This window comes from Bidens hawaiensis, unplaced genomic scaffold, assembly GCF_021521415.1.
Source record: "Bidens hawaiensis isolate Kalapana, Puna unplaced genomic scaffold, B.hawaiensis_p1.1 tig00012385_1, whole genome shotgun sequence".
In the NCBI taxonomy this organism is placed as follows: domain Eukaryota; kingdom Viridiplantae; phylum Streptophyta; class Magnoliopsida; order Asterales; family Asteraceae; genus Bidens; species Bidens hawaiensis.
The window spans coordinates 558,744-578,545 of NW_027492011.1; the positions used below are offsets into that span (position 1 = coordinate 558,744).

The window sequence follows — 19,802 nt, forward strand, 5'->3', positions numbered from 1 at the left end:
TAAGTTTGACAGTTATGCAGACAGTATCAGCTTATAAAAACAAACAGTCTTATATTTTCAGCTTGCAGATCTTCAGACCACATCTTCAGTTGCAGACATGAAAACAGATGAAATCAGCTTGCAGACAGTTTATGTCTGCAAAAACAAACAGCACCTAAAAGAATGGTTTTACATGGGACGGACGACTATGTATTTGTGGATAAAGTAAAATATTTCGGGCTAATCTTAAGTATATAGGGAATATTGTTAGTTATCGTATGTTTATGTATTAATATAAAGACGGCCTCTAACATGGTTAAAATCGGCTACAAAATCTCACTTTATCGTTTCCCTGACACAATAAGTGTTTGGGCGTTCTTGCACAAGAACGCATGTCCTCCCTCCCCTCTCAGTCTTTTCTCTAAAATGTCTAAAACCGACTTATAGTGAATTATTTAATGAAAGTAAAGAAAAAAATGGTTACATAACCAAATTATGTATCGTATTTGCACAAACAACATCTATGCTTTTACAAGAAAAAAAAAGAAACAAATTATATAAACTACTTGTAAAATCACAACTTAGTGATGACATAAGTTTGGTCTTGCAAGTTTAATAAATTACTTAAAATAAAAAAGTTATTCTCATGAAGTGTAGTTAAACATGGTCACGTAAGCCGTTGCTGCTGTTGTCCATGTTTTGCCTCCCATAGAAGCAAAGCCGGCTCCAAAAACCGGTTTCACTCATCCTCCTCTCATAGAACAAGTTTATGAACGTTCTTGCATAAGAATGGCCATCCTTACTCTCATGGGAGGCTCGAAGGGTGTGCGAGCAACACCATCGGCCGATGCACAAAAGGTTCGGGGGCACAAACATTTTTATCCATATTACATATATATGTTTTTGGTGTTAAAAACAAGGTTATTTGTTATGGTTTATGAGATAAGTATAGAGGTGCACAAATCGGTTTTTTTAAAAAAACCGGTTCGGTTATTAACCGGACCGGTTTTTTTTGGCCCGGAAAAAAACCGGTTCGGTTAATAACCGGACCGGTTAATAACCGGTTTTTGTATGTCAAAACCCTAACCGGTCTAACCGGTTAGGACCGGTTTAGAAACCGGTTAGAACCGGTTAATAAACCGGTTTTTTTATTAACCGGTTTTTTAATAACCGGTTTTTAGGTTAACCGGTTTTTTTTTTTTTTTTAAATAACCATTATTTTTTCACAGTATAAACAAACCGGTAACTACAAGGCAAACCGGTAACTACAAGGCAAAACGGACTGACCGAAGCCATTCTTTGCTTTCGTTGTTAGGGTTCTTTGCTTGGAAGATTAAAAACACATAACTTTCATTTATAGTTTTTACATTAAAAATACAAACATTAAATCGTTATCGCATATTCGTAACTCAAAAATACAAACATTAAAGAATGCTTAGACACGATTACATGAACAACTTGCTGTTTCTTACTCATTATTTGCCTCCATGTTTGCTGTTTCTTTAACTAATTTTCTTCGCTACCCGATCCCGAGCTATTCCTTAGGTAATCGTCGTACGCGGCTTCTTCATCGGTCATTGGTTGAGTGTGTCCTTGATTGACCTCGTTTTCATACAAGCCCGCCTCATACTCCATTTCCCCCTCGAGTGAGCGTTGATGTTGTGCCCTATCTAAAGAGTCCAAGTAATCCTTGTAGCAAATCGACATCTCTATAGCTGGTGGAGTGAGTCGAGTCCTCCTAATCGATATAACCCTGCCAGAAACAGAAAAAGCAGACTCCGAAGCTACCGTGGAAGCTTGGACCGTTAGTAAATCTTTGGCCATGGCGGCGAGGATCGGAAACTCATCCTCCTTACCTCTCCACCAAGCCAGCAAATCAAGACTTCTAAATTCATCCGGAGTCATGTGTTTCACAAAGTTGGTACCACCATACCTTCCAAGTTCACTGCTTGGGGTGTTTACCTTTTGACGTTTACCGGCGTCTTCCCAAATCATGTAGTACATCCCCATTTCAAGGTCGGTTTGGGATTGGGATTGGGCAACAGCTCTTAACGAGTCATGAATTTGGGAAGACGACCCGTATTTTGTAAGGTAAACATCATACATGTTTGACAAGGTGGTGTTGAAAGCATTCTTTAAAGTTTGGCTATAATAGGGGTTTTGATCGTCGTTTAACTCTAGCTCATCACAAATTTTTTCTATTAAAGCTTCAACACCACCAACATTGATGCAAGGGTTTAACGCAGCAGCACATGTCAAAACAGCGGGTAGTTCTTGAAAATATTTTCTAAATTTTTCTTTCATTTTTACACCCATATCAAAATAAGGTGCACCCCTACAATGAAGTTCACTCAACTTTATGCACATGACAGCAATTTTTGGTAAAGCAATGGGGCTTGTTGGATAGTAAACCCCGGATAAACTAGTTGTGCAAGATTTAAAAATTTGAAGGACCTCCGTAACGATCTCAATCAATAACCAGTTTCTAGGATCGTACGGTGCACATTTACCCCTACTTGACAAAATTTGATGAAACGCAATTAATGATTCTTTTTGTTGGATGGCTTTCTAAACATATCACAAGTCGAGTTCCATCTTGTTGGACAATCCCAATTTGGCCCCAACCATTGACAATTAGCTTCTACACAAAATTTTTTGTATCTTGAAAATGTTTTATTGTTGCTAAAAACATCTCGTAACATTCTTTTAAAATTGTTTCTTTGCGTTTCGATCACGTTTAACCCATCTTGCACGGCCAAGTTGATAATATGTGCAATGCATCGGCTATGAAAAAACGCTCCATCACAAATAGGTTTATACTTTAATTTTAAATGGCCAACCGCGGCCGTATTGTTGGACGCGTTATCAAACGAAATTGAAAAGATTTTATGTTCAATCTTGTATTGTCGAATGACTTTATCCAAGAGTTTAAAAATATTTCTACCCGTGTGCGGGTAATCAAACAATTGAAACGCAACGGTTCGTTTCATCATTTGCCACGACTCGGGGTCAACCCAATGAGCCGTCACACAAATGTATGAGTCGGGCGAACCATGAGGTACCGACCACACATCCGTTGTTAAGTTTACACCAGTTTGTAAGTTTGAAAAGTATGAAATTAGTTCGGATTTAGCGTTTTTCCATGCTTTAAGACAATCTCTTCTAAGGGTCGAACGACTTACGTGTTGGTAGCGTGGTTGAACATACTTTTGCATCATCTCCGTGAATTGAGGGTTGTCGAAGTGGTTGAAAGGAAGTGTTTGTTGAATCACAAAGTTTGAAAACTTTTGACGTACCGCTTCAAGGTCGTACGTAAACACCGCTCCTTGATTCGTCATCTCCGGCTGCGAACTACTTCCCGATTCGTCCTTCAAGGCCTTGCAAAAGGGCCTTTGTACATGCGCTTTTAAAGTGGAGTTTGCATCTTTGCCATAAAACTTCAAACAATGTTTGCATCGAGCTTTTTGGCTACCGTTAGACATTTCGCATAGGTCGAAATGTTGCCAAACATCTTGGTTTCGTTTCGTGGGGATGACCCGAACGACCGTTTCTCCCGTGTTCGAGGCACCCATGTTGACGGATGAAGCAGCACTTTGGGAGGCCATGATAATCGACTACGAAATAAGAGCGTATGGAGTGGTAATGTGGTATAATTGAGCGTGAGATAACAAAATAATCGCGTATGAAATAAACGTTTAGAGCGTTTGGAGTTGTATAATCGAGTGTGATCTAACCAATACCCAACCTAAACTATATATAGATGTTTGTGGGGGTAAAATGGTAAAAAAAAAAAAAAAAAAAAACGGTCAAAAAAAAAAAACGGCCATATAGCCGTTATACAATGGTCAAAAACCGGTTTTTAACCGGTTAACCGGTTATGGAGAAACCGGTTAACCGGTTTTTCCACAACGGTCAAAAACCGGTTTATAAAAAAACCGGTTAACCGGTTTTTCCATAACCGGTTATTAAAAAAAACCGGTTTTTTCATTAACCGGTTTGTTAACAGGTTTTGGATCTAAAACTTGTAACCGAAATACGAACCGGCGGTTTGTAAACCGGTCAAACCGGTTTTTAAAAAACCGGTTTTCGTAAAAACCGGTTTCCGGTTTAAACCGGCAAACCGGTTCCCCAACCGGTTTTTTTGACCATCTCTAGATAAGTAGATGCTCAAAATGATTTCTGCATATAATGGACCGGTCGAAAAAAGTTTTATCCATGTACGCTAGCGAATAAAAATTTTCTGTTAAGGCATACGTGCCTTTTTGTTTTTGCTCGACCTAGGTATTTAAATTCTCTGAGACAGCCCTGCCTCTTCCTCTCCTCGAACATGTCCTTCGGGTTAGTTTTTCGGGTTTCGAATTTTTCGGGTCGGGTTCTTCGGGTTTCAAAGTCTTAAACCTAGACCCGAAACCCAACCCAAACCTCTTACAGTTTCTTCGGGTTCGGTTAATCGGGTTTCGAGTATCCTAGGAAAAAAACTACATTGCTAAATTTAAACGTAACATATTATTCTTTACTCGCAATGTAAATAAACCAATAACAAAAAAAATAAACTAATAAAACATCCTAAAAAGAGTAAATTCAACAAAGTTCAACCATAATAAACAAGGCCTTGGATTAGTCAAAAATTAAAACATTAATAAACAATCGATTCATAATAGATGGAATGAGAATAGTCGATTTGAACTAAATTATGATAACGTCAGTTGCTAAGGCTTAACATATAATATCTAAAAATATGTAAGGTTTTTAAACTAAAAGTTTATTCGGGTTGACCCGAAATCTAGAATTTGGACCCAAGAACCAACCCGAATTACTTCGGTTCAGTTTTGGGTTAGCCTTTTATCGGGTTCGGGTTTCTCAGGTCGGGTTAGTTTGGGTGCGGGTTTTCTCGAGTTAGGTTTCGGGTTTCGGGTTTAAGTGACAGCCCTAGGAGAGACGCATGATATTTTATTTTATTTCCACAATAATAATATATGAATATTTTAACCATTTTGAAACGTGAATGTCATAAAATTAAAAGCTAAAATGATGCCAAAGCATCATTCTAACTATAAATATGGTAAAGTAGGCATAGACATGTTATAAAAACTTGTGTATGTTTGAAAGGAATAAATTCCTCAATACATGAGTTCCTCTATTTTACTTAATAATATGTAATTGTAGTTATTAGAGAATAATACTATTTTGTAACAAGTTAATTGAAGTAATATCAAATAAAAACAAGGTTAAAGCCTCGTATTAACACGATTATTTAAAGCATATTATGCATCTACTTACTATCTCTACAGGATACAACAGTCAAAGTAGTGATACTATCAAGATGCTCAACTAGTAAGAGAATCAAATTAAAATTTTCCTTTTTGTCTTTTCTAATACAAAACAGGAAAGTTAAAAGTGTTTCATATTCCGTTTCGAATATGAAACTGAACAAGAGAACTTGTTCCCTTAGTTTGTCATCGCAAAATGAAGTTGAACAACTTCATGTCTTGTATTCTCTTGTTGCTAGTATTGAATCGATGCTCTACAGGTAAAGGTGACAATAACATTCAAGATTAAACCACCGTCTTGCTTGCGAAAGGATGACCAAAGTGGTCCACCCCCAAAAACAAAGGCAAATTAATATAACTGTTTGATGAAATTACGTTAGGATGGTCGAAATTAAAATGAAATATTTGGTCGCATGTGTTTACCTATAGAAATCATCGATATTTAAAAATTAACGTGACATAATGTGACGATTCTTAGGACAATTACAAGAACGGTGTATTATGCACAATCTAAGTGTAGGTTGAATCTTAAACATGAAATCAAGTAAATACGTTAAATGCGTCACGTTTTGTTTATAGGAATGGTGTAATTCCTTTAAGCCTCATGACCTAAACACAGATCATTTGTTATTAGTTTTTCTTTTGTTAAAATTATTTAAGTTTGATAAAATGACCATTAAGGTGACTTATTATTTTTTGTGAGAGATACAAGTGTTATGTTCAAATGAGAACTAAAAACATGTTAATAACTACGAAAGCTGCATAATACATTTGTATTTGTATTTGTACTTGTATTTGTATTTGTATTTGTACTTGATGCTTTCATGGTGAAGAATGCATCATATCCATAGCATTGCTAATGATTTTTATCAAACAATATAAAACTCTATTATTAAAGGTCATTAGTTGGATCAACTTTACTACATCAGTAATTTTTTAACTTTTTGCAATCATAATAATAATCACATGTTAACCAAAATAATTGAATTTCAATTAAACTATATATCATGTGTTGGTAGTTAGATTGGAATTTAGTAGACATACATATATGCCTTGTTTTTTCTAATAAAAGACATAACAAGTTTGTCTAAATTTTAGTTGGAAAAAAAGTAATTTTACCAAAATGTTTAAAGTAATTAATTAACCAAATTTAAAAAAGTGCAAAGTTGCTTAAATATTTATACATGGAGTAGAAAACATAACTAGATGTAGTGGAAACCAGAAATATTAACGGTTACATCATATTTACATTACTGTCGGCCTACCATGAATAATGTATCGTCAACAAAAAGACTCATCCTCAATCCTAGGCCCGACAGGGCAAGTTCGGGTTACGTGGCTAAGTGATTTCATGTCATAACAAGTGAATTCAAAGAAGGGTTATGTTGGTTCGGGTTGGAATGAGTGGTTTAAAAATAAGCATAAAAGTCATAACTTGAGCTTGTCCATGCTGACCTACACCCGTTCTGACACGACATGCCACCCGACCCCACCCGCCTTCTTTGTCATATTTTAAAAAAATGTTTGGTCCGATCTAAATCCTATTTGTTTTTTAATTTTTTAATTTTTTAATTTTAGAAAAATCACATGTCTCAAGTTTGAATCCACTCCCAACAGGGAGTCAAGTTTCTCCGAAACATAAGATGGTGGACAGGACCGTCTCCAAAAAGCGTGAATTTTTTTTTGGCCGAAGGCGAAAAAAAACCGTGCCTTAAATTAGTTAAGTAATTGGGTTTAAACATTAAAACAAAAAATAAATCCAATTGGTTTCAGACAAACATATTTTTAATCAAAAAAGAATATATGATTTTAAATAAATAAAAATTAAAATTCGGCCCTATCTGGGTGTCGGGCGGGTTCGGTCGACCACCCGACCCTGTCTCATAGCCGGTCTTGATGGTGGGCTTGGGCTATCCAGCACTGTCTACGATCATAGGCATATAAGATCATCTTTTGCCACTAGGTTACCCTAGAAAACCGGACTTTTATCCGTAGCCGTTCAAAAGAAAAAAAAAAGTAGTTAAAAAGTTAGTTATAATGTTAGAGGGAGTTTCATACTAGTTTCATCCCTGCACATCACATGTATGACAAAATCACAAATTGTAAAATACATGCAAATATATGATAGTAATGACAGGGATGTATTAATATTGTCCACATCACATTGATTAATATTAATATTATTAATAATAGTGGCAGCCATGTCTGAAACTGGTCAATTTATTTACAGATAATAATATAATGGCTATCCAATAAGACCTCTTCATATTAAATAATAATAATAATATTAATAATAATCTGATATTAAAACAGCATCTTCTTCTATTCATCAAACTGTCCTGCAATCTCTCACTGGTAATATTATCTCTCTAATTTCATACTTTGTGTTTTTTTTATTTTGTTATGTTTTTTTTTTTGTTACTTTTTTGGATGTATTTGTGTATTGGTTATATTATAATGACATGATTTTGCAAGTCTTTTGTAGTTTTTTTTTTTTCAAATTTAAAGTTTTAATTACTACAAATTCGGTATGAATTTGTTTGATTTTTGGATGTAGTGAAACTGGTTGGTTCGGTTTGAAACCGGTTTCTTGATCAGTTTTGACCGGTTCGCTTTAGCCGGTTTTTGGCCGTTTCATTGATTACAAACCGGTCCTAAAACGGTTTTAATAGGTTCCAAACCGGTTTCTAAGAATACCGGTTCTGTTTGGTTTTAAAGGTTTGGAACCGGTTTCAATGAAGAGGATTACAACCCGGTTTCAAACCGGTTTGGTTCGGTTTCACTGGTTTTAATGGAAAGGATTACAAACTAGTCCTGAACCTACAGCTTCAATAGGTTCCAAACCGGTTTCAAAGAGTACTGGTTCGGTTCGGTTCGGTTTCATTGGTTTGGAACCATTGTCAGTGTAGAAGATTACAAACTGGTTCTGAACCTACGATTTCAATCAGTTCCAAACCGGTTTGGTTCAGTTTCATCAGTTTGGAACCGTAGGTTCGGGACCAGTTTGTAATTCTCTTCATTGAAAAACTTACGATTTCAATGGGTTTCAAAGAGACTGGTTCCAAACCGGTTCAGTTTCGGTTCGGGTTGCCAGTTTGTTTGATTTTGCAACTTTTTTTAGATTTTAAAAACTTTGTAATTTAAAAAAATTATTACAATTTATGTGTGCAATTCTTATAAGTGAATTTGGTTCACCTTGCAGGCATTTGATAAGGGCCTCAGATTCGCCACGACGATCAAACGTTAACTATGAGCGCTGTAATGTCCGGACCTCTTGTCGGTATGTATATTCGTTTATATTACTATTCCAAAGCTTGCAGTTTCTGACACCGACCAGTTAAAACGACACGAATTGAGACGGAGTTAAACAAATTTAAGTTTGGACTTAACAGGTTTCGTGTCTTAAACAGATCGACACGCATGTTTAAATTCGTGTCTAAACAGGTTAAACACGTGCTAATGACCTGTTTATATTTTTTTAATTTTTTTCAAGAAAAAAAAATATATATGTCCTACTTAGTAGAGGTGTACAAACCGGGTTAAAACTCAAAACCTGGTTAAGAAACCGGTTTTGACTTTTGTTGACCAAACCGAACCGGTTTCCATATAAGCCGGGCTCAAAACCGGTTTGGGTTGAAACCGGTTCGATTCGGTCAACAAAAGTCAAAACCGGTTTCTTGACCAGGTTACGATGGTTCGGATTTTTACCGGTTTTGCCTGGTTACAGTTCAGTTAACCGGTTTGGAACCAATTTTGGTGGAGAAAATTACAAACCAGTTCCGAACTGGTTCCAAACCGGTTTCTAATAATCAGTTTCAAACCTGTTCGGTTAACCAGTTTATTTGCCCACCTCTACTACTTAGTGGATGTTATGATTTGATTTTAGACTTTTATGGTTTTTCGTTTTTTCAAATTTGTTAAAAAAAATTATGTATTAATTAAGATTTGTATGAGCTTTTGGCGACTTTTAAACATGTTCGTGTATGGAAAAAATAACACGCTTAGTTATAGTGTCATGTTCGTGTCTAGCACCACAAGTAATTGCGTCTTATCGTGTCATGTCTGACCTGCTATGCAAAACTGTGACATAAACTTCAATGTAGTTTGCTAACATATGTTTTGAACAAAAAGGTTTAGATAAAACCGACACCGAAACTTATGAGGAAAAGAAACATAAGCTGTCATTTAAACAAAGAGCTATAAATGCATCCAACAAGTTAAGGAGTTCATTTGGCAAAAGAAGCAGGAGACATGGTAAAGTGGCGTCGTCGGTTGTTGAACATGTGCACGACACTGATGAACTTAAGGCGGTTGATGCGTTGCGCCAAGCCTTGATTTTGGAAGAGTTATTACCTGCTAAACATGATGATTATCACATGATGCTAAGGTCATAACTTTTATGTTAATATATTTTCTAGATGTTATAATTTATCTCACGGGTTAAACGGGTTAACCTGAAGTTTTTACTAAAAGATAAATGGGTCAAATGAATGGATGGATGTATTCAAAGTTCAAATGCATAAAAAGATCAAAATTACTTTAATAAAAAGCAAGATTAGATCATTTACTACCATAGATTTTTTATTTAATTTTTTTTTAAGTTAATTTTAAAAAATATATTTTTTTAAGATTTATATATATTTGTCATACTATTTCCACATCAGCAACTCAAAACATTATTTTATATAAACATATCTCCACTATCCATGGACCATGGTCCATATTATTTTATCTGGACCTCTTTTGTTAAGCTAAAAGAAAATAATAAAAAAGTTTAAAAAGCTGTGTATTACTTTGATATTGGACCTCCCATGCCACATAAGCATGAAAAAAACAAACCCAACATGTCTAAGACAGAATTTGATTAATTTTTTTAAAATTAAAATTTTTAAAAAATTAATTTTTTTGTTCTTTTTGATTTAAAAACATATTCTAAATCAAAAAGTACAAAAATGTGACCTTAAAAAAGTACAAAAATGTGTTTGCATGACCGGCATAAAAAACTACACGTTTTGACCTGTTACCCAACCCGTGCATTATGTTCTCGTAGCACTTTAACATCCTATCTTTCAGCAAATGATTTAAACCGGTGGTCTCTTTCAGCAACGATGAAACAGGTTTTTGAAGGCTAGGAAATTTGATATTGAGAAGACCAAACAAATGTGGTCTGATATGATCAAACGGAGAAGAGATTATGGTACAGACACCATTATGAAGGTACTTGTGTGAAAACATGTTATAAAGATTAATAGATTATGGGATAATGTATACATAGGCTACCAAAATATTAAAAAGTTTTCATTCATACCACTTAACTACTAAAATTATTTTAGAGGCCAATTTGTTACGTTTACGCGGATTCCAACAATAAACTAGGGGTGTAAACTAGCCGAGCAGAGCCTGTGTCAGGCTCTCTTTTTTAAAGTTCAAACTCGGCTCATTTGCTATTTATTAGTTAACTTTTTTTTACCACCAACGAATAAAGCCCGGCTACCCAGGGTAACCCAATGGCAAAAGGCGACCCCATACGGCCGCGATCGCAAACAGCAATGGGTAGCTCGAGCCCACCATCTCCTATTCCGGAGAATACTCGCCGCCTGAAGCCCCACTACGATAGGACCCGGTTGAGATTGGATTCGGACTTGAGATCTTGCGGTCTCCAGCCCACTCTTCACTTCCCCTTCAATGCCAGTTGAGCTCAATGGCATTTATCAATTACTTTATATATATATTTTTAAACTATTTTTATATATTTTTATTTATAATGTATATATAACCTAATATATATTTAGTTATTTTTATCATAATTTATATGCTAAATGTTATTAAATAAATATTTATATTTAATACATTAAATAAAAATTATATAAATAATATGCTAGTTTAGGCTCCCGAGCCGCCAGCACAATAAGTAAAGCTCAAGTCCGTTTATTAAACAAGCTTATAATAAGGCTCGAGCTCGTTTAAGCTCAGCTAGATTCGAGCTTTTAACGAGCCGATCTCTAGTAGCTCACGTGCCAGCTCAACTCATTTGCACCCCTAAAAAAAACTTGTCTAAAAATTATAAAATGATAAAATGCTTAAATTTGAAGCCACATATAGTTGTAAAAATGACTAAAAAATTCCCTTGAATCTACTAAAAAAATCTATATAAGTTGTATTAATATTTGAGTGACCTATGTACACATTATTCATATATATAGTTATTAGTTAAACACTTAAACATGGATCTATTTTTTGCCTTGTTTTGTATGTTTTTGAAGGATTTTGATTTTAAGGAAAAAGAGGAAGTGATTAAACACTATCCTCAAGGACACCATGGGGTCGATAAAGAAGGACGACCGGTTTATATCGAGCAACTTGGTAAAGTTGATGCTACGAAGCTCATGCAGGCGACGACACTAGAACGTTACCTTAAGTACCATGTGATGGAGTTTGAAAGAACGTTTATTGATAAGTTCCCGGCTTGTTCGATTGCTGCAAAGAAGCATATTGATCAAAGTACCACCATCCTTGATGTACAAGGAGTTGTAAGTATATGTTTACACAATGCAACGTATTATGTGTTCGTGTTTGTTCGTTTAACTTTAGCTGAACAAATGATCGAACATGAACAAATAAATGAACAAGGTTTTCTTGTCCGTGTTCTTTGCTAATATAATGAATATTTTCATATTCGTTTGTTAGCAGTATGATGAATGTAAACGAAAGAACATAACTGAGTTCTAACTAGTTAAAGTAATCTGAAGAACAATGTGTTGTGCGGTTACTAAGTTAGGGGTGTGCAAGAAACCGGAAAAAAAAATCCGAAACCGAAAAAACCGAACCGAAACAAAATCTGACGGTTTGGTTTTATATTTTTGTAAAAACCGAACTAACGGTTTGGTTTTGGTTTTGCATGTAATAAAAACCGAAAAAACCTAACCGAACCGAATTCCTAATTTTTTGTTTTTTTATATTTTATATCAAATAATTTATAAGAATTTAATAAACACGTAACTCAAATATTCTGGTAAAATGTACAATAATCTATTATTATACAATAAACAAAATTATTTATACCTGAATTCATTATTTTTTGCCAACTTTATTTTCGACCTAAATTTTTCAAGATCAAATGGCAAAAACCGAAACCAAAACAAAAACCGGAAAACCGAAACCAAAAAACCCGAAACCTAACGGTTTCAAATTCTACAAAAACCGAAGTTTTGGTTTTCGGTTCGGTTTTAACCAAAAACCGCACCGAACCGCACCACACACACCCCTATACTAAGTTGTAATGGGCCAAAATATTTTAAATGAATATATTAACCAACATAAAGAAACGTAAACTAACGAACATAAATGAATCTAAACGAACAAGCATAAACGAACTTATATGAACGAACATTCATTAACATAAATGTACGAACTAATGAACATTTCGGTTCATTTAGTTCATCCGTTTATTAGATGAACATAAACGAACAGTTCACTAAACGTTTGGTTCATTTATGTATCAGGGACTTAAAAACATGAACAAATCTGCTCGGGAATTTATCCAGCATCTGCAAAACATTGATGGAAACAATTACCCTGAGGTACTTAATATACATTTCATTCTATGAAGTTAAAATACACATTCTTATATATTTAACCAAAATTCTGTTATAGACGTTATGCCGCATGTACATTATCAACGCGGGGTCTGGGTTTAGGCTTCTGTGGAGCACGGTGAAATCGTTCCTTGATCCAAAGACTACTGTTAAGATTCATGTAAGTTTTTTCAAAGTTAAAAATAAGAGTAAACTGCGGTTTTCGTCCATGTGGTTTGTCTAAATCTGCAGTTTTAGTTCAGTAGTTTCAAATTTGCGATTTTCGTCCCTGTGGTTTCATTTCACTTGCAATTAAACCCAAATTCATTAACCCCGTTAAGTCTGGTCGTCAAACCCATCAATGTGCCCCTCACGTTAGGTGCATTTTTGTCCTTTTTCTCCCCAAATAAACCCCAGTCCTAATTCGCAAGCCCCCTCACGTGAGGGGTTGAGGTGTATTTGGGGAAAAAGGACATAACTGCCCCTCACGTGAAGGGCACAGACTTAACGGGATTAGTGAATTCGGGTTTGATTGCAAGTGAAGTGAATCCACATGGATGAAAATCGCAAATTTAAAACTATTGGACTAAAACTGCATATTTGGACAAACCACAAGAACAAAAACCGCAGTTCACTCTAAACATAAAAATAAAATAAATGACTACATTATTACACTTGTTGAGTTAACTAGTCAATGGCTCTATTTACATATAGGTTTTGGGCACCAAATATCAAAACCAACTCCTGGAAATGATTGATGCCAGGTATATATATTCCTACAAGATAACCAATCTAACATTTATTTTTATTTTTGTTGTTTCTTCTTTTTATCATTTATTCATTGATTGCAATAACTAGGTGATCAAATTTTTTTTAAATATCACGTCAAGTCGTATGCATTTAGGGGTCTAAACACACCAAGTTGCTCGTGAGCTACTCGAGATCATCTCGCTAAAAACTTTAATCGAAATGAGCCTAAAAATAAGCGTGTTTGGTAAACGAGCCCAAGCCTTTGCTTCAGTTATCGAGCTCGAGCTGGCTCGCGAGCCTATTAGTTATATAAATTTTGCTTAATATATTAGTTAAACATAACTAAATAATTTATTTTATATATGAAAATTACAATTACAATTAAAATATATATAAATATATTTTAAAGCCATATATAAATTAATACATAATAAAAATGTCGAGCTTGAGCTCTTGTAAGTTAAACGATCCGAGCTCGGGCTCAGCTCGTTTACACCCCTCTTGTTAAGATGTTAGCAATGACTCATTTACTTATTAATGGATAACGAGTCAAACGGTAATCAAAGTTTATTCTCAAATTGGAAAAACTCGTAAATCATTATTTTTCATATGACAAGATTATTAAGTGTTTATATGCAATTCAAGTTTTTGGAAAAAGAAAAGTGTCAGCATGTCAGTCCAACCCGGCCTGTATAAAAATTTACCCGTTCTGACCAAAACTTGTTTTGACCTTTAAAACACGTCCAACCATTTTGCCACCTCTTAACGGTTTCTTATATGTGGATAGTCAACTTCCAACTTTCTTGGGCGGTACCTGCACTTGTGCTGATAAAGGCGGTTGCTTGCGGTCAGATAAGGGCCCGTGGCAAGACCCTGAGATCATGAAGGTATTACTTTTGCGACTTTTTTTTTTGTAAATATAGTATACATTTTTATATATCATATTTTTATAATTTTTTTATACCATTTTTTTTTTAAATTTTGATTTCATGTGGTAGATGGTCCGCAATGGTCAACACAAATGCTCGAAGAATCCAATCCCGGAAGAAAAGACCATTTCAGAGGACTTGTCTGCATATATGGTATATTCATATAAGAACCAATGCATTCATTGTAATGCATTCAATAATATAAGAATTAATTATAAAAATGCTTCCTGCGGTTTAACTATACTGCAAGTCTGCAAGTTTAGTCCAACTGTTCGCACGAACATAATATTGTTTGTCCCAGAAAGGGACAGAGGTTAACATATTCCGTTAAGTGAGTGTAAAATGACCAAAATACCCTTGACATTAAAAAAATGTACTGGGCCCACTCAATAATTTAATATTCAAGTGGTTGGATATTATTCATGATGGTAAAAAATTCGGACTCAAAATCTTTAGGTTTCATGAATAATATCCAGCCACTTAAATATTCAACTATTAGAACAAAATAATCTGGTTTTCGCCTTTTCGGCCCGTAAATAATGAAACAGTCAGTTAAAGACACAAGTAGTTATTAACCATTTAACCTATTTTTGATCTACAGAAAAGCCCTCTTTCCAAAGAAGATTCCGAGGATATTAAACAACCAAATCTCCCTTCGGTGTTAGAAGAAGTAAGTTCTTTAAAAATCTCGACATCATTCTTTTCCATATTGAATTACTAGCTTTAGAAACTCGTGTATTACACGGGATAAGTTAATGTAAAAATTACAATGAATAACTTAATACAAATAAAAAAAAGATAATTAAGTCTCTTTATATTATTTAATTTTTAAGACACATTATTTTTAAGACTTATTAAACATTGAATATTTGTAAAAAATAAAAATAAAAAATTCTTATACTTTTCTTAAATGTCTTATAAATTGAATGTCAGTGTACTTTTTAAAATAAGCTCTTTTATATACATTTTAATTTTAAAGAAAATATATTTTATGACACGTAATTATATTAATATTTTTTTATATTAAGTATGTTTACAATATAACTTATGGCATCAATAATTCAATCAATGGAGATTGACCAATTAATTCGGTATGTTGAATTTATAATCAATAATATATATTGAAAGATATTTTTTTCTTTTACGCCTTGCTTGCGGTGCGCGCATATAATGTATATATGTGTGAACCCTCGGGTGGGCAAAAGTGAAATTGCACTAATTTTGACGTTATTTTACTAATCTCGTGAAAATAACGTTAAAAGTGGCGGAAGGTTAATCAGGCATCATGTGGTGGCGTTGATAGCCGAAAGACAAGGGTACATGCACCGATCAGCCGGTTTCCCGATGATTGAGTGTTATGTGCCTTATGTCCAAGGCTTGATGCAAAACTACTATCGAGCCGGGGGTCTCACCGGAAGCAGCCTCTCTATCCCTATGGGGTAGAGGTAAGGCTGTCTACATCTTACCCTCCTCAGACCCTACCATAGCTTTGCTATTGGTGGGATATACTGTGTACGATGATGATGATGATGATGATGATTTTTTTCTTTTCCATCAATAGAAGAGAAGTGTTTTGGGCGGGAATTTGATAGTGAGCATTAGGTTAACAACTTGTGTATTACTTGGGCCTGATTAATATTTAAAAAAATGAAACAACGCAAAAAATTAAATATTCCATAAATAACCTAAAAGTTACAATTCACGTATATCTATATATATTTCCTTTAAAAAAATTAAAATAAAAAGACGAAAGGATGATATTGCAACAATATTATCCTCATATTTTGTGCGGTAAAAAGTAGATATGGAGCAATATTATATTGACACGTGGCAAAAAATGGATTCCTTTATTGTAAGTTCATTTTAGACATATTTGCAGGCTTCAATACATAACAACCACTCAACCACCAACGCAAAAACCGACAACACGCCCATGGTGGACAAGACAGTGGATCACCCTACACGAAAGCCGAAGGATTATTATCCGATCCAAGAAGCATACAAACCAACTTCCACTAGTGATAAGTTAGGAAACCAGTTATTATCAGGCATGATGACATTAGTGATGGGAATTATGACCATGGTTCGTATGACAAACAACATGCCCAAACGGCTTACCGATGCTACATTATACTCTACCGGCATCTATGATCATAATGATGATGATATGGTTAAGAAACATATATCTAGACAGTACAGTGGACAACTGCCCGCTGTCTCGACTGCTGAGTATTTGTCGATGATGAAACGGTTGGGAGACTTGGAGGAAAAAGTTGTTGTTCTTGAAAGTCAACCGGTTGACTTGCCCGCTGAGAAAGAGGATATGCTTGTTAAGGCTTTGTCTCGGGTTGAAGCGTTGGAGGCTGAACTTGCTGCTACCAAGAAGGTACCACTTTAAACAATTTAGAACGGGTCGGTTGGGTAACGGGTAAAAATGGCGACTTTTTAGATGGGTCAAAGTTGGGTTGACCCGAAACACTTTTTGTGCCCAAATGTTTTTACTCTAAATATGATTACAAAACTTGGTACTGGGTCAAAGGGGTAGCTTTTGTGACATGTTGAAACGGGTCGGTCGGGTAATGGGTTAAAAATGGCAACTTTTTATACGAGTTGGAGTTGGGTTGACCTGAAACACGTTTAGCCCAAAATTGCTTTTGTAGTAAATATGATTACAAAACTTGGTAATTAGTCAAAGGGGGAAATTTTGGGACATTTTGAAACGGTCGGTCGGGTAACGGGTCATAATGGCAACTCCTTTTATGTGTCAGAGAGGGTAATTGTTTTTTTTACTAAATATGATTACAAAATTTGGTAACGGGTCAAAGTGGTAAATTTTGGTACATGTTGAAACGGGGCGGTTAGGTAACGGGTCAATAATGACAACTTTTTATACGGGTCAGAGTTGGGTTGACATAAAATACATTTTGACCAAAATTGTGTTTTGTACTAAAAATGATTACAAAACTTGGAAATGAGTCAAAGGAGTCATATTTGGACACTCGGGTAACGAGTCAAAGTGGCAACTTTTTATATGGGTGAGAGTTTGGTTGACCCAAAACACTTTTTGCCCAAAATTGTTTTTTTGCTAAATATGATTACAAAACTTGGTATTGGGTCAAAGGGGTAACTTTTGGGATATGTTGAAACAGGTCAATGGTTGCAACTTTTTATACGGGTTAGAGTTGGGTTGACTCGATATACTTTCTGCCCAAAATTGTTTTTGTACTAAAAGTGGTTAAAAATTCGGCATTGGGTCCAATGGGGTAACTTTTTGGACATGTTGAAACAAGTCGGTTGAGTAAATGGTCAAAAATGACAACTTTTTATGCGGATCGGTGTTGGGTTTACCCAAACACATGTGACCCATATTTGTTTTTGTGCTAAATATATTATTACAAAACTTGATAATGGGTTAAATGGTTAATTTTTGTAGTTTTTATAAGTAACTTTTGTACTCAAGTAAAAGGGATTACTCTATAAAATAGTACTCAATAATTTTTATATTTTGAAAAATTAAAAAAATTGAGAAAAAAATTTAGATTGTGAAAAATTGAAAAAAAAAACTAAAAAATTGCAAAAAAAATGTTTGCAAATTTTTAGTTTTTTTTGGCAATTTTTCTCAATTTAAAAATTATTTTTCTCAATTTTTAAAAAAATATTTTGCAATGTCAACTATTTAAAAATTAAAAAAAACTACATAACCTGCTATCCAAGTAAAATATCTAGGATTAGATAAAAAAAGAAACGTTAGTAACCTGATTGGAACAAAAGTTTTTTATAAGTGACATGATTAGAACAATTTCAAAACTTGGTTACTTATTCTATAGAGTAATCCCTTATTAAAATAACAATATACATTCTTATGTAACATATATTTTGTTTTACCATAATGTAGTCTCTTGAGGAATCCCTATCTCAACAAAGAGAGTTCATGGCATACCTTGAGAAAAAGAAGAAGAAAAAGAAGAGATTTTTCCGCTTCTAAACCGATTTTAGGAAGACAATGAAACCGATGTCGATTTTTTGTATGATCTTGTTAAATTTGTGAAGGTTTGTTTTGTTAAGATTCATATTTTTGTGTATAATTCTTATTTATCTATCAACGTTGTTTGCGATTTTTTTATACGGTTTGTGTGTCATTTTGAATAAAGTTTGAGATTTTTATTGTGTGAAAACTACGTAATGTACTTGTATTCGGTTTTGGATACACTAATTAATTTCTTACTCTAGTTTAAGCTATTTTTTCAACCGAATAAAACACATCATATCAACATATGAAAAACGTTAAAATTCATGAACTAATCGGTTTTGGTAAATTTTTATTCGCTAATGTATAACATGAAATTGGGCTTCCAATCCGGAGTTGTCCGCAACGTACATCCAAGTGTTCGGCGACTCATCCTCGTAGCTCCATACCAATGGTCCTGCTCTCGAAGGCATTTTTTTCGGGTTGTGTGATTTGAAAGAGTAAATTTTTTGAAAGCGGCTTGAGATTAGGGGTGCAAACGAGTCAACCCGAGCCCGAGCCCAGCTTGTTTAAGTTATACAGAGCTCGAGCTTGAGCCTGACTCATTTCGATCTCTATTTCTAAAACTCGATTGGCTCGTGAGTAGTTTTCCAAGCTCGAGCTCGGCACTGGCTCGTTTACCATTTATTAATTAATTTTCATATATGTATAACTGTTTTTATATATTTTTTCAATTATAATTATATGTATAACATAATATTATTATTTAGGTATTTTTTTCATAACATTATACATATTAATTTATTATATATATATATATATTAAAAATTATATAAATGACAGGCTCGTTTAGGCTCACGAGCCGGCTCTAGCTTGATAACTGAAACTCAAGCTCGGACTTGTTTTTTAAGCGAGCTTAATTTTAGGCTCGAGCTCGCTTAATTTCAGCTCAATCGAGCTTTTTCACGAGCTGATAAAGTGGCGGACCCAGGAATTATTTTCTTGGGGGGGGGGGGGGGCGACATCGGGACTTAATACTAATCTTAAGGGAAACGATCGGGATTTTCACATACAAATAACACTAAAAAAAATTTAAGGTGGGTGGTCGCCCCCCTTACCCTCAACATAGGTCCGCCTCGCCTGATATCAGCGCGGGAGCAACTTGGCTCGTTTGCACCCCTATTTGAGTTGAAAGGATGAATGAGTGTTTTTTAAAAAAATGGGTGGAATCTATGCTATTTAATAAATAAAGTTTTCTAATGCCACATGTCATCACTATGTTGATCTTTACAAATTTTTCCCTCTCATCTCTCATATTAATTACATTTCTTAT

General features: G+C 34.6%; 1 protein-coding gene across 1 annotated transcript; it reads left to right on the plus strand.

Annotated features, from left to right (window-relative positions):
* The first annotated feature begins 7,427 nt into the window (after positions 1-7,427).
* On the plus strand, positions 7,428-18,625 carry LOC143540921 (phosphatidylinositol/phosphatidylcholine transfer protein SFH12-like). The gene is made up of 13 exons (XM_077033877.1): positions 7,428-7,604; positions 8,452-8,529; positions 9,381-9,636; positions 10,367-10,466; positions 11,513-11,779; positions 12,752-12,829; positions 12,903-13,004; positions 13,538-13,587; positions 14,361-14,460; positions 14,572-14,655; positions 15,104-15,172; positions 16,382-16,888; positions 18,398-18,625. The coding sequence occupies exons 2-13, from the start codon at positions 8,499-8,501 to the stop codon at positions 18,485-18,487; spliced, it is 1,734 nt and encodes a 577-aa protein (XP_076889992.1). The 5' UTR covers positions 7,428-7,604; positions 8,452-8,498; the 3' UTR covers positions 18,488-18,625.
* Positions 18,626-19,802: the final 1,177 nt, after the last annotated feature.

Bases quoted from the DNA above. Each gene is read 5' to 3' on its own strand.
- LOC143540921 (XM_077033877.1), top strand. From the start codon at position 8,499: ATGAGCGCTGTAATGTCCGGACCTCTTGTCG. The intron at 11,780-12,751 runs GTAAGTATATGT...TTTATGTATCAG, and splicing joins TCCTTGATGTACAAGGAGTT to GGACTTAAAAACATGAACAA. The intron at 14,656-15,103 runs GTATATTCATAT...TTTGATCTACAG, and splicing joins AGGACTTGTCTGCATATATG to AAAAGCCCTCTTTCCAAAGA.